The sequence below is a fragment of the Eubalaena glacialis genome, chromosome 3 (genome assembly GCF_028564815.1).
Source record: "Eubalaena glacialis isolate mEubGla1 chromosome 3, mEubGla1.1.hap2.+ XY, whole genome shotgun sequence".
Lineage (NCBI taxonomy): Eukaryota > Metazoa > Chordata > Mammalia > Artiodactyla > Balaenidae > Eubalaena > Eubalaena glacialis.
The window spans coordinates 19806146-19818074 of record NC_083718.1 but is presented as its reverse complement, the minus strand read 5'-3'; the positions used below and the strand labels follow the sequence as shown (position 1 = coordinate 19818074).

At 56.0% G+C, this 11929-nt stretch overlaps 1 protein-coding gene across 1 annotated transcript; it reads right to left on the bottom strand.

The window, feature by feature from the left end:
• Window positions 1-3110: 3110 nt before the first annotated feature.
• Window positions 3111-8735, bottom strand: HLX (H2.0 like homeobox). Its single transcript, XM_061185329.1, has 4 exons — window positions 7591-8735; window positions 6626-6805; window positions 5708-5892; window positions 3111-3957 (listed from the first exon to the last, which is right to left on the bottom strand). Exons 1-4 carry the CDS (start codon window positions 8180-8182, stop codon window positions 3454-3456), a joined length of 1461 nt encoding a protein of 486 aa, XP_061041312.1. The 5' UTR covers window positions 8183-8735; the 3' UTR covers window positions 3111-3453.
• Window positions 8736-11929: the final 3194 nt, after the last annotated feature.

The following is an 11929-nucleotide window of genomic DNA, read 5'->3' as shown; positions in this document are numbered from 1 at the left end:
GGCAATGCGGCGCCTGCTTTCAGTGGCTTAGTCAGCGAATCTTGGCTCAAGAAAACTTTTCTAGAGACAAGCGCCCCAGGCACCCACACTGGCAGAGGAAGGCGGTGTGAGTCTCCTCACTTTGCTTTGCCATTTGCAGGAGAACGTGGAACTTTATTTGCGTGGTTTATCCACAAAGTGCTGAACTAGCCCGTCCGCGTCTGCGTTTCTGTGTGCCCTGAGGGCCTGTATATTTGTATTTGACCTACGTGTGTAAGAGTGGTGTGTGTGGCGTGCGTGCACCCGAGGGGCGTAGCCGATCCCCCTCGAGTCCCAGAGAGGCGCGCGCTGCTCGCCCGCCCTCTGCGCGCTCAGAGCTGCGCAGAGGTAACCTTGCTCGGAGGGCTTGGCGCCGCCCGGACTCCGGAACTGGCGAGGCGGGGCCCTGCTCTGGGCAAAGAGTTATTACTGCTTTCAGCAAAGGGCGAAGCCTGGGGCGGGGGCGCGGGGGTAAGGGCGGGGGTCGCGGCTCTGCTCTTCTCTGGGGCCCGGGGCCCGGGCGCACCCGCCTCCTCCAAGCCCCAGCTCTGCGGGCCAGGGCCGGCCTGGGGTCCGCGGGCCCGGCGCGCCCGGCCTTTTCTTCCGTGCCTGCGAAATCTCGGTCTTAGTTCAAGAATTTCTAGCTTCCCTGGCCACTCTTGCTAGCATCGAGCGCCCTCGGGAAAATCCCCTTACACGGGGCCGAGTGAGCAGTCCCGGGGATGACGCGGCCTGGCCCGAAATGCTGCTTTTCCATCCCGCCTAGACAGACCCTCCGACCCGGCAGCTTTCCTTCAAAATGAACTTTAAACTTCTCCCGGGCTTATGATACTCCGTTCCTGATGAAAATGTGGAAGAACTCCACAGCCCAGGGCATAGACCCGCTAATGTTTCACGGGGAAAATATGCAGGAACGAGAGACCGGGGTGGCTGAGGAAGGGGCGCCTCCTGTGACTACCCGCACCCCAGGAGCATCCTGACTCCCGATGGCCCATTTCATTCCCAGCCCCTCAGCTCCACCATGCCCTCTAGTCTGGCGGAACCTGACTGGGATAAGGGCGAATTCTACCTGAAATCACATGCCTGAAGTCCCTGGGCGAAGTTTTCCTTCAGTTTCAAAAGCCCAGGACCCAGGCAGGAAAATGCAGCGCGGGTTTGGGAGCATGAGTGCCTCTCGGGCCTCGTGAGGAGGGGTAGCTGCGATGTGCAGAAAGCACCACCCCCTCCCCAGCTTGCCTTCCCAGCCAGAACTGAATTCTAGTGCCTCAAAATTCGATGTTCCTGGGATGTCCTGGTTTCAGTATTTCTGTAGTGGGAGGAAATGAATTTCGGAAGTGAAGGCAAAATAAAGGTACAGAGAGACTCCTACAGTTCAGGTAGCAAAGCCTGTGGTGAGGAGGAGTCATCCTAACCCAGGGCTGGGACTCACAGCAAGTGTGGAGACTGCAATCACCCCAAAACATATGCTCCATTTAGGGATAACAGCTGGCTGGTGTCCCCATTTAACTTGAGGTCCCTTCTGGGGCACTTTACCTTTCTCATCTTTCCTAGGCCAGACCACCCCGGTGGTTCTCCTCCCCACTGTGCACATTTCTCTAGGGGTTCAGCTCCACTGGCGGGTTGAGTGGTTCACTTCAGCAGGGAATAGTCAAACTTACATCCCTGGGCTGCACTCTGGGACTTGCCCAGGTGACCGGCTGAGCCAGGCCAAAGAAGGCTAAATCTGAGGCCTCTACTCTGCCCTTGGGACCGGAAGTCTAGAACAGACGTCTTTGTGCTCAAGCAAATAGGTCAAAATGGGGAAACAGCTAAGCCACACCAGGGAGCTGCTAGGAGCCTTCTCGATAAGGCCAGGGGTCTGGAGTGGGTCCTAGGCTTGCTGGCCTCAGCATCTACACAGGAGCAACACTCTCTCTCCCCAACGGGTTCCATGTGACAACCGGCTTCCCATAATGGATGATGGGCCTGTAAGAGGCCTGTGGCTTTGCCCCAGCTCAGTGTCAAATAGACCCGGGTGATCAGGTTTGTCCACAATGTCTATTTGTTCTAAAATCTCCTGAAATCACTTTTTACCAACTCCGAACATTTCGTGGTTTCCAGGGAAGGGGGCATGGGTGTCTCGGAGAGAGATTTGATGCTTCAAGATTTCAAAAAAAGAGAAAAAAAATGGAATGGTCCATGCCAGTAGCAACATGGAGGCAAAATAGATGTGCTATATTCCAGTTGCAGTGTGATGGGGAAACTGTCTTTCATCTCACCCCAGCTTGGGGTGGGGTAAGAGTTCAACTGGACACCTGTAGCGGCCCAACTGCAAAGGAAGATTGTGTGTGTGTGTGTGTGTGTACACACCAATGGGGGGCAGATGGTGTGCGGTTTAGCAGATCCTTCACTGGCCAAATGTGAGCCAGGAGCTCCAGAGTTCTGGTTTGGGCTCCTCCTCAACCTTGGACAAGGGAAGGGACCTTGAACAGATCACCATCCTGCCCTGCAAATGTTTTAGCAGCTTTAAAGCTATCTCAGGCTCAGGCTTCCAGCCCTAACCGCTGTGATCTGTCTATTCTGTCTATCCTTTTCTCCAGACACTACAAACCTGCCGCGTCCCCCTACTCCATCCCCAGGCAAGGGGCAGTTTGCGCTGGAATTGCCTCTCTAGTACCAGCTGTGGCTAGACTGACCCTGTCCCGCACCACTGTCTTCTCCACCCAACTCTGCTTAAGCTGGAGCTGCGGAAGGCTGGTGTGCACCCTCCTCGCGTCCTGACTCCAGCTGGGGAAGCCATCTGCCCGACAGGCCTGACAGATTCCATGGCCGACTCAGCTCTCAGGCCACACTCAGCGTTGCGGTTCGCCCGATCAGAGGTGCTTAGCGCAGCCTACGAGACCTCTGAACTGGTGGAACCCCTAAGCCCCGGCGCCGATCTCTGCAGCAAGGTGGCTCTGAGGTTGCAGCATGTCCCCCCGAAACTCTAGTCCCCCACCTCCAGCTGCTGGGACCTGCAGGGTCCCGGGGCTAAGGTCCGGGTCGAGACTCTAGACCCTAACGACCGCATCGCCCCAGCAAGCCAAGCGGCCTTTACAAACCATAGTAAACATTTTATTTACAAGTCTGTGGCATCCTAAGTGCATCGCGTCTTTCCGCCACGACCCCTAATGCGGGGAGGACTGTTTAGTCCAACGCTTCACAGTGCGAGCTGCTTGTATCCAGGCAGAAGTGTTCCGCCGGCGCTGGGAGCCTGGCGAGAGGCACTCCGATTCCCCTCGGCTCTGGGCGGGGTGGGCTGCACCGGCCGGGGCAGCGATGCGCGAGCTGGGACTCCGCCGCTGAGTCTCCGGCCCTGGCCCCGCCGCCACTGGAAAGTAGGCACAGAATCCAGCCCACACTGGAAGGCTGGGAGCCTGCACGAAGGGCCCCGCGTCTCCTCCAACCTCGTCCAGTCTAGAGGCCGCCGAGCGGCGCCGGGGCGGGCTCGGGGCTTTTGGGGGCGCTGCCAAGGGCTGGCTGGGGCGCAGGGAGCAGCTCCGAGGCGCCGCCGCCGCTGCAGCTGCCGTGGCCGCCGGAGCTCCCGGCGCCGCCGGTGCTGCCGCTACTGAGGACGCCGAAGTTAAAACCGCCGCCGCCGCTCCCCGCACTGCCTCCGCTGCTGGCTGCGAGGAGGGCGCCGGCGGCCGAGGCCTTGATGACCGTCGTTTGGTGCAGAGACCGCTCGGCCCCTTCAGTCCGCTCCGTGTCGCTGGGGGCCATGTCCAGAGACTCGGAGTCGCTACTCTCGCTCTCAGCCTCGCCCTCCGAGCGGCTGGGGCTCTGCTCCTCCTGCTCGCCGTCGCCAGCCGGGGCTCCGCCCGACGGTTTCTCGCCAGCCTCCTTGTCTTTGTCCTTCTGGGCCTGGGCCTCCTTGGAGTGTCGCCACTTCATCCGCCGGTTCTGGAACCACACCTTCACCTGCGCCGCGCCGCACCGCACCGGGAGACAAGAAGGGACACGGAGGTGAGACGCAGGCTCGCTCCTATCCGACTTGCGCGCATCCCGGAGCACTCCCAAAGGCGGGAAAGCGTCGCTAGTGGTCCCCAGCACCTCTACCACAGGCCAGGTACTGTGCTAGAAGCAGGGACCGAGAGGCAGCCCAGGGAAACCACGAGGATCACCAGAGATCCTCGCCTAGGGAAGCAACTAGGACTGTTTCTCAAAATGTGGCCCTCCGACCTCTAGCCTGCAGTGACCTGGATGCCTGTTGCAAAGGCAGATCCCTGCACCTTGCCCTCAAACTAGGGAGGATCAATGCTCTAAATCGATGCTTCTTAACCCCACTTGAGCTACGATCCCCCCTCCCACGAATCTGATTACAATTATGGACCCCTGACCAGAAAAATGCACATATACCCAAGATTTTGCACACAGTTTCAAGGGTTTGGTGACCCAATGTTAAGAATCCCTGCTAAGTTGGCCCCCTCCTCTACTGCCACTACCCAAGGCAAGTCCCTACAAAAACAATTCTTTTTAAGGAGCAACCGTGGAAAACAAAGGGGGAAGGGGGTTCAAAGAGTTAATCCCAGTGGGGTGGGGCACCAATGGACCTTCTATAAAAGAGCATTTTCTTGGCATGTGTGTACTCAGAAGCTGATAAGGACCCTGCCCCTGCCCGGGATAAACTAATCCTTCTGTGGGCTCAGAGAACACTGGAATTAAACCTGTGCTAAGTGGAGGAAGGGGGTAGGGATGGGGAGGAGAATCTATATAAATATATAATCCCCTGGGGGACCCAATGCGTTCACACAAGTTCCAGCTTCTCTTTTAAAAATAACATCCACAGCTGGTGGAAAACGGCTGGGCTCTTCCAGTGTGTGTGCTGGGGAGGGGAGTTGTGTGATGGAGGACAGAAGCACCCAGGGAGCAAGGGCCACTGTGGTGAGGTGTTCGAGAACGGTGACTCTTCTATTTTCAAAACTTAAAAAAAAAAAAAAAAAGGTCTTGAACTGGAGAAAAGAAAAAAATATTTAATTCAGGCACAATAGATTTGCTATTTGAAGATTTGTTCTTGGAGAAAAAAAAAAACTCAACTAGGCAGAACCTGGTGAAATGCTCTTGAGCGTTCTAAGAAAATCTCTTTTTCTTTCCCTTCCTCACTTCCCCCTCCCATTATGCCGTTAGAAAATCGGACTGACTGTGGCTGCTCCAAGTGGACTTCTTGCCCTACTGGGGCTAAGTAATTCCGTTTGAAATAATGTTTTCACTTCCTCACAACTGGGGATTTCACAATCCAGCAGCAGCAGGAGGAGGGGGAGGGAGGGAGGACAGGAGGGGGAAAAAAAAACAACAACAATCTCTTGACTTTGGATTTTTATCTCTTCTGAAATAAACTGCCTCCTACAGCAAATTGTGCTACAGTCGAGTATATAATTATTATCTCCTGCTGCCTATTTGCTTTCTCGGCAACATGCTTTCACTTGTTGGCCAAAATAAACACGCAGCGCTTGTTGACAAACCTCTTTGGGGATGGGCTATTCTTTCCGTCCTTCTCCCCCACCCCTTCCTCTCTCCTGTCTCAAATTGAGAAGTCCACTAAGTCTCCTGAAATTCGAGACCTAGTGTTTCCACCGCAAAAGGAGAGTCAGCCGGCAGAGGGGGCCTTGGGGCTAGGCCGCGAGCTGCTGCCCGTCCAGGGGGCTGTGCGTCGGGGCCAGAGCTGGCTTACCTGGGCGTCGGTGAGACCCAGCATCGCGGCCAGCTGCTTTCGGTCTGGCTTGGTCACGTACTTCTGAATCTCAAACCTTTTCTCCAGACCTTTCCTCTGCAGGTTGGAGAAGACCGCCCGCGACCACGAGCGCTTTCTCTTGTACGTCTGCGGCATGGTGTCCTTCGTGAGCACAGCGTAGGGACCTGCCACCATGCGAGAGCAAGAAGACAGGAGGACCGAGTTAGTGCCCTTTCCGCGGCCTGCGCGCCTGGGGCTCACCGTGATGCCTAAACTTGTTTTACGTTAACAGTCGGCTCTGAAAGCCCTTCACGCAGACACAGAATGGCCTCTCTAAGGAGGAAATGTACGGCTCTTAAGACCATAGGCGGAAGGCCTAACGCGAGTGTGGAGTGGAGAAGCCCGGCGTTGCATCGATTAATTCCAAAGTAAAGACGTAAACCGAATGCATGCTAAGAGCAGGCGAAAATGCGCCTCGGCCTAAAGGATCTAAAGATGACAGCCACTCTGTGTGTGTGTGTGTGTGTGTGTGTGTGTGTACTCGCATCCATGCCCATCGGCGCAGACGGAACCTTCCGGCAAATGTTTGAGGTCGTTCCAAAATGAGTGTATGTTAATAACACCACCACTTGCTGCATTTTCAAACCACCCTCTCGGGCGAAAAGACTAGGGAAAACCCCCCAGCCCACCCACTCGCCCACACTTTCTTCCCTCCCCAGGCTCCCCACCCCTTAACCCCGGGAGCCGACCGAAGAGTAAGCTAGCTCACTGAGAAATCTTTCGGTTTCTCTCCGGACGTGGTAGCCTCCCGCATCAACTCCGGGATTGCTACACCTCGGTGGCCACGTGATACTCCAGTCCTAAGTGTTTTGGCAGTCGACCTGCCCGTTAGGCCGTCGCTCAGGAGGGTTTCCGTACCTGGAAAGGTGTCTTGAAACTGATGCTGAACTGAATTTCTCGGGTTCGAGCTTAAGGGACTCAGGATGGCAGAAGCCTCGTTAATGGGATCTAGAGACGCGAAGAACTGGCCGGTGGAGGGCTGCAGAGCGGGGAGGTGCATCCCCGCGGGCCGCCCGCCGGTTAGCAGCGACGTGAGATCTGGGGACGAGGGAAAAGAAGCGCTGTTACCCCTCCGGCAAACCCACACTCACATTCTCTGGGACTTGTTCGTCTCCTCCCCCACCCCTCCGTTCCGTTTTCCTGAAGGGAAGTGGTGAGAGACCTCTGTCTCCGCGCCGCCGAGACGCCTCTCTCCTGACAGTGGCCCAGGGGCACTGCACGAAATGTTCCTGTGTGTCCCACAGGTCCACGTCCACGCACACAGCTAGGAAGGACTTCAGGTAAAGAGGCCTGAACGAAGTCACTTTCAGGTGCCTTCCAAGAATTCCACAGACCTAAACTGTCCCTCCAAAGGATCCCTCACCCTGCTCTCTCCTCTTGGGAATTTAGAGTCAATATTGTTCATCTATATTCCTTGGGTGGAATTTCACTAGAAATCAGACCAATGGACGGGAAAGTGTTCCCCAAAAGGGCTTTTCCTGCCAAATAATGTAGTTCTCTTTGTAGATACGTGATTAAAGAGACAGAGAGATGATAGTCATTTTAGCTAATATTTACACCAACCGTTTTTATGAATACTGATTCTGTGACATGTGTTTTTAAAGCATCTCTGGGTTCTTCTTCCTCCTTTTTTTTTTTAATGTAGAGCAGGTGAGTTTTAAACCTAATGTTTCATAGTCTCCTTACAACTCATTTTCTTCTCCCTCATTTTACCGATTTGTCCTTAATTGTAAAAACACTCAAAGGAATCCCAAATGGCCCAGGGATCGGGGAGTGCGTCAGTGCCCTGGTCAGAGGCCTGCAGCCTCTCGCCCAAGACCTACCTCTCAGTGTGTTGCCTTCCTTGACTTTTGGGTCAAATTCTGCAGACAAAATGCGGTCAATTCCAAATTTGAGGTCCTTGCTGGAGGGGGCCGGGGCGGAAGCGCTATGGTGGGGATTCGGGACCAGCCGCGACCCGGAGGCCGGGGGCTGCAAGCCTCCAGCCCGGGGTGGAGGCGGAGGCTGTTGCTGCTGCGGTTGCTGCTGCTGCGGTGGCTGTTGTGGGTGATGGTGGTGGTAGGCGGCTGAGAGCGGGGACAGCCGCGGAGGGAAGCCAGCCGGGACTTCGGAGGGCGCCACCACCGGGGTGGGTCGAAGCGGGGATCTGGCGGCAGCTTGAAAAGAGGCGTGCGGGTGAGCCGATCCCAAGTGCGCGGTGAGGGCAGCGGCCGAGGCCCCCGCCAGACCCTCCGGAGCCGCCCCCGTCTCCCCAACGCCGGCGTGCAGGATGTCCGCGATGCAGAAGGAGGGTTTCTTGACGGCGGCGGGGTCCAGGGGGAAGGAGCAGCCGCCCGGGACGGCGGAGGAACAGTAGGCGGCCGACCAGAGGCTGAAGTTGGACGCGTAGAAGGGAGCCAGCCCGGCGGCGAACATTCTGGCGGGGTGCACGGAGCTGCCGCCGCGGCCTGGCCGGGCCGGGTGGGTGGGTAGGTGCGCGGGGAGGGGCGCGCTAAGTCCAGGCGGAGGCGGCAGCCCAGCCGGGGACGATCCGCTTACTCTTCTCCGTCCGAACTGAAGGGAGGCCAGGGAGCCCTAGCGCCACCGAGGGAGGAGGCGAGGGCCGGATCCCGGCCACTCACGGCCTCGGCCCCTGGCCTCACTTTAAAGGCGGCGCGGCGCCCGCGCTCCCCGCGAGCTGTAGGCGAGCGAGGGGCGCTGGAGCGGCTAGGCGGGCGGGGGCCGCGGCTCCACAAACGCCAGGGAAGCCGGGGAGACAGGAGCCGGGCACCGAAAGAAACACTCAAACAGCTAAGCCTTAACAGATAAATGTAAAACAATAATAGTCCGTTAGTTTAAAAAGAAAAAAAAAAAGTAATAAGAAAAAAAAAAACTCCTCTCTAAAAACTCCCAAAGTTTTGGCAGGAGCTTTCGAGTCAGACCCAGGGTAGGACCTCGATCCGAGCTCTCATTGGCCATCCTGGTGACCAATGGGAGCGGGAAGTGGAGGGGAACTGGGAAAGAGGGCGTGGCCCGCCCCTTCGGCCACGCCCCGGCCACGCCAAACTGTTTGCTGCTGCCGCGTGGGCTGTGCTTGGTCGGGCGCGCCCTTCTCCAAAGGGTAGGGGACCTCGAATCGCGGCTCCAGGGAGTTCTAACTCCTACTAACTTCTGCAGCTCCGAACCGGCACCAGGCGTGGAGCGTTGGTCACAGCGCTCCTGGAGCTCGCGCCTAGGGAAGCTGGTGCTCCCGCAGATTATCGTGGGTGCAAGGCCCGCCTTCTGGAACGCTGGCGGCGCCCTAGGTTTCCCTCCTGTTTACATCACTCGGGCCAGATTTTTCTCCAGTCGGCCTTTATCCCGAGAGTCGGTGTCTTCTACAAAGCTCCGTCCTTCGTGCGTCCCCGCCCCCACGCTGCCCTGCTCTGCTCTCGCGCGGGAATGCGGCGGCACTGGGTCCGCTTCCCTGCCTCGGAGATCCTCAGGGAAGAGAGGAGGGGCGGTCGCAAATTAGCTGTATTCCGAGCTGTCACACACTGACAACTTGAACCAGTAACTTTTCAAACAAAATAAGATGGATGTCTCCGAATGTCTCTCTTGGACGCAGCCAACCTGAGCCTCGGGGACAACAAAACAAGCAGCCGTCCGAAACCCGGGAGAGCGGCACGCGCGTCCCCTCCTTTGCTGCACCTTGTAGGAAATGTCACTCTCCCTCCTCCGCCACATCCCCGATCACGTGGGGTCCATTGTTTTGCAAGGGCCCACAAGAGTAGATTTCCTTGGGGTTAAATACTACTTTCAATGCTGTGACTATTTCTCCAGGGACCCCCCTGGGCCTGGTCGCAGGAGAACCTGCAGTGGTGACCGACGTCTTCACTTCGGACTTCGGGTCTTCAGAGCGCATAGTGGGTGTAGCGCGGGGTTTTCTGCAACACCAACATCTCTATTTTAAGAATTCGTTCTCTTTTAAATTATAGTCAGAGTGGATTTCCCCACCCCTCTCCCAAACAAACTTACAGGCCACCTAGATGAGCTCTTCTCGCACATTTTCAGGAAGAAAATAAAATAATAATAATAATACTGAAACAGAGAAATCTTTTGTTTTCAATTGTCCTAATAAGCATCTCCTAACAGAACAGCATCTTCTGTGGCGTTTTCCTCCCCAGACTTTCAATATAGTTGCAATAAAGCTTCTGTGGCTTTTTTTTTTTTTTTCCCACTTCAGTATTTAAAGGTCTTACCGAAGAAATCCAGAAAGGCAACTGAATTTGCCATGCCTATCTCGAGTTCAGGATTCGGGCTAATGAATTTGGTTTCTAGCCTCTGGTTGCAGATGCTGTCATTTTAAACTTTTGACTATGTCCTGGAAAGTATCAATCACTGATCAATCATTTGTGACCAGCCAGCACTGAGAACAACCGCCGCCCCCCCTGCCCCACACACACACCAGCTTCTGTCTGTCTCTCCCTCCCTCTTTTACTAATGGGGTTTCTTGCCCTGCTTCGTGCAGCCTCAGCCCCGACAGAGGTGTTATGTCCAGAGATGGAAAAGAGGGGGGTGATCTGCTGAGGTGAAGGGCACCTGGGGCGAGAGAAACGCAGGAAGACCAGTCCTTCTGTTTCTAGCCAGAGGCCAAGGGGTAGACAGGCATAAAGCCACTCGAGGTGTTGGACCCTCCTTGAAAGGCTCCAGTGCAGGCTTTGCAGGAAAAGGCTGAGGATTCTGGCGAGACTCCTGTGGGAGGGCGCGGCCTCAGTATAACTTCACTGCCCTCGGGGGAAAACACTAGCGCGAGCGTGGTAAGGGTGGCCTTAAGCCCTCTCTTCCTCTCTTTTCTGGTGTCACTTCCAATTCCGCTGCAAACATTGAAACCGCGGCCTAAGCACAAACTCACAGTTCGAAAAGAGGCGCTAATATTTAGGCCTCACCTCCGGCAGCCGGCCGGCAAATAAGACGCGACCCTCGGGAGTGGGTGCGGGGTACAGGCTGGACGGAACGCGGGCTCTCAGTCTTTCCAGCGGCGTCCACTACCCGCCTCTGCAGCATTTCAAGGCCCCGGGCAGGAGGCAGGAAGGGTAAGGACGAGGCCCGAGGCCGACTTTTCCCCCCGCAGACTCTTAGCCCCGCCTCCCGCTCCTCTCTCCCGGCAAAACCCGCGGCTTGATTGTAAATTGCAACTTGGCCCGCGCGCCCCTCTGCTCTCCCAGACTCTCGGCTTCATTGCAACCGCATCAGCACCACCCAGACCCACCCGGAGCTCCCGGAGGGAAACGCGGAAAAGGAAACCTTTGGAACGACCTCCTGCCTCCCCTCCACACTCCTTCCCAGGCCCAGGCTTCGGCTCTGCGGGCCCCTCTCCCTCTTTTGAGTCCGCAGAATCCCCTCCTCCTCCTTACTCCCCCCCACCCCTCAGAACCAAGAAAGCAGCAGGAAACCCTGGACTCGCCGGAGTTCAGGTCATCTCCTGTTTTTTGATGGGCTCAAACTCGGACTAAATGAGCGGATGTGCCTGCAAGATTGGTCTCAAAATAGAAGCGCCCTTAGTATTTTAGGATACTGCAGAAATCCTTATTTCTTCCGGAGAAAAACTCTATAATGACTCCTAGCACTTCCCCTTTCAATATTTGTGCAACTTTATCTCCACCGACAAGTTGCTCGGGTGACGCAAATCCGCCCTTGTGTATTACAACTACCAAAATAAATGCGCGGAAATCAATTCCCTTCTAGCAATGAAAATATAAATATACAGCTGCGACTTTCCCCTTTAATCTTTGCTTTCCGAGCGGCTCCGGGCTGTGGCGAAATGAACTGGTCCAGAGCAATTGAGACGGGGGGGTGGGAGATGGGGGGAGGCCCTGGGGGCAGAGGCGAGGGCTCCGGGGGCCTGGTAGCCGCGGATTCCGGGCTCCAGCAGGAGTGAAGAGGGCCTGACTAAGCCGAATTAACTTGAGCTTAAATGTGGCTGCACCGTCCTTTGAGGAAGCTCAGACGAAAAGACGACTTTGTCTGAGGTTGCATAGCTGCACCGGCAAATTACAGTTGACAATAGAGCAACAGAGGTAGTCGTTTATACTGAAAGGTTAAACAGCTTTGGGTGTGGGGCGCGCTAGATGGGGAGATACCATAATAGCAGGGGTTTCAGATCAATTCTGATGGCTGTCTTTAATGTTTACACCCTCCCCT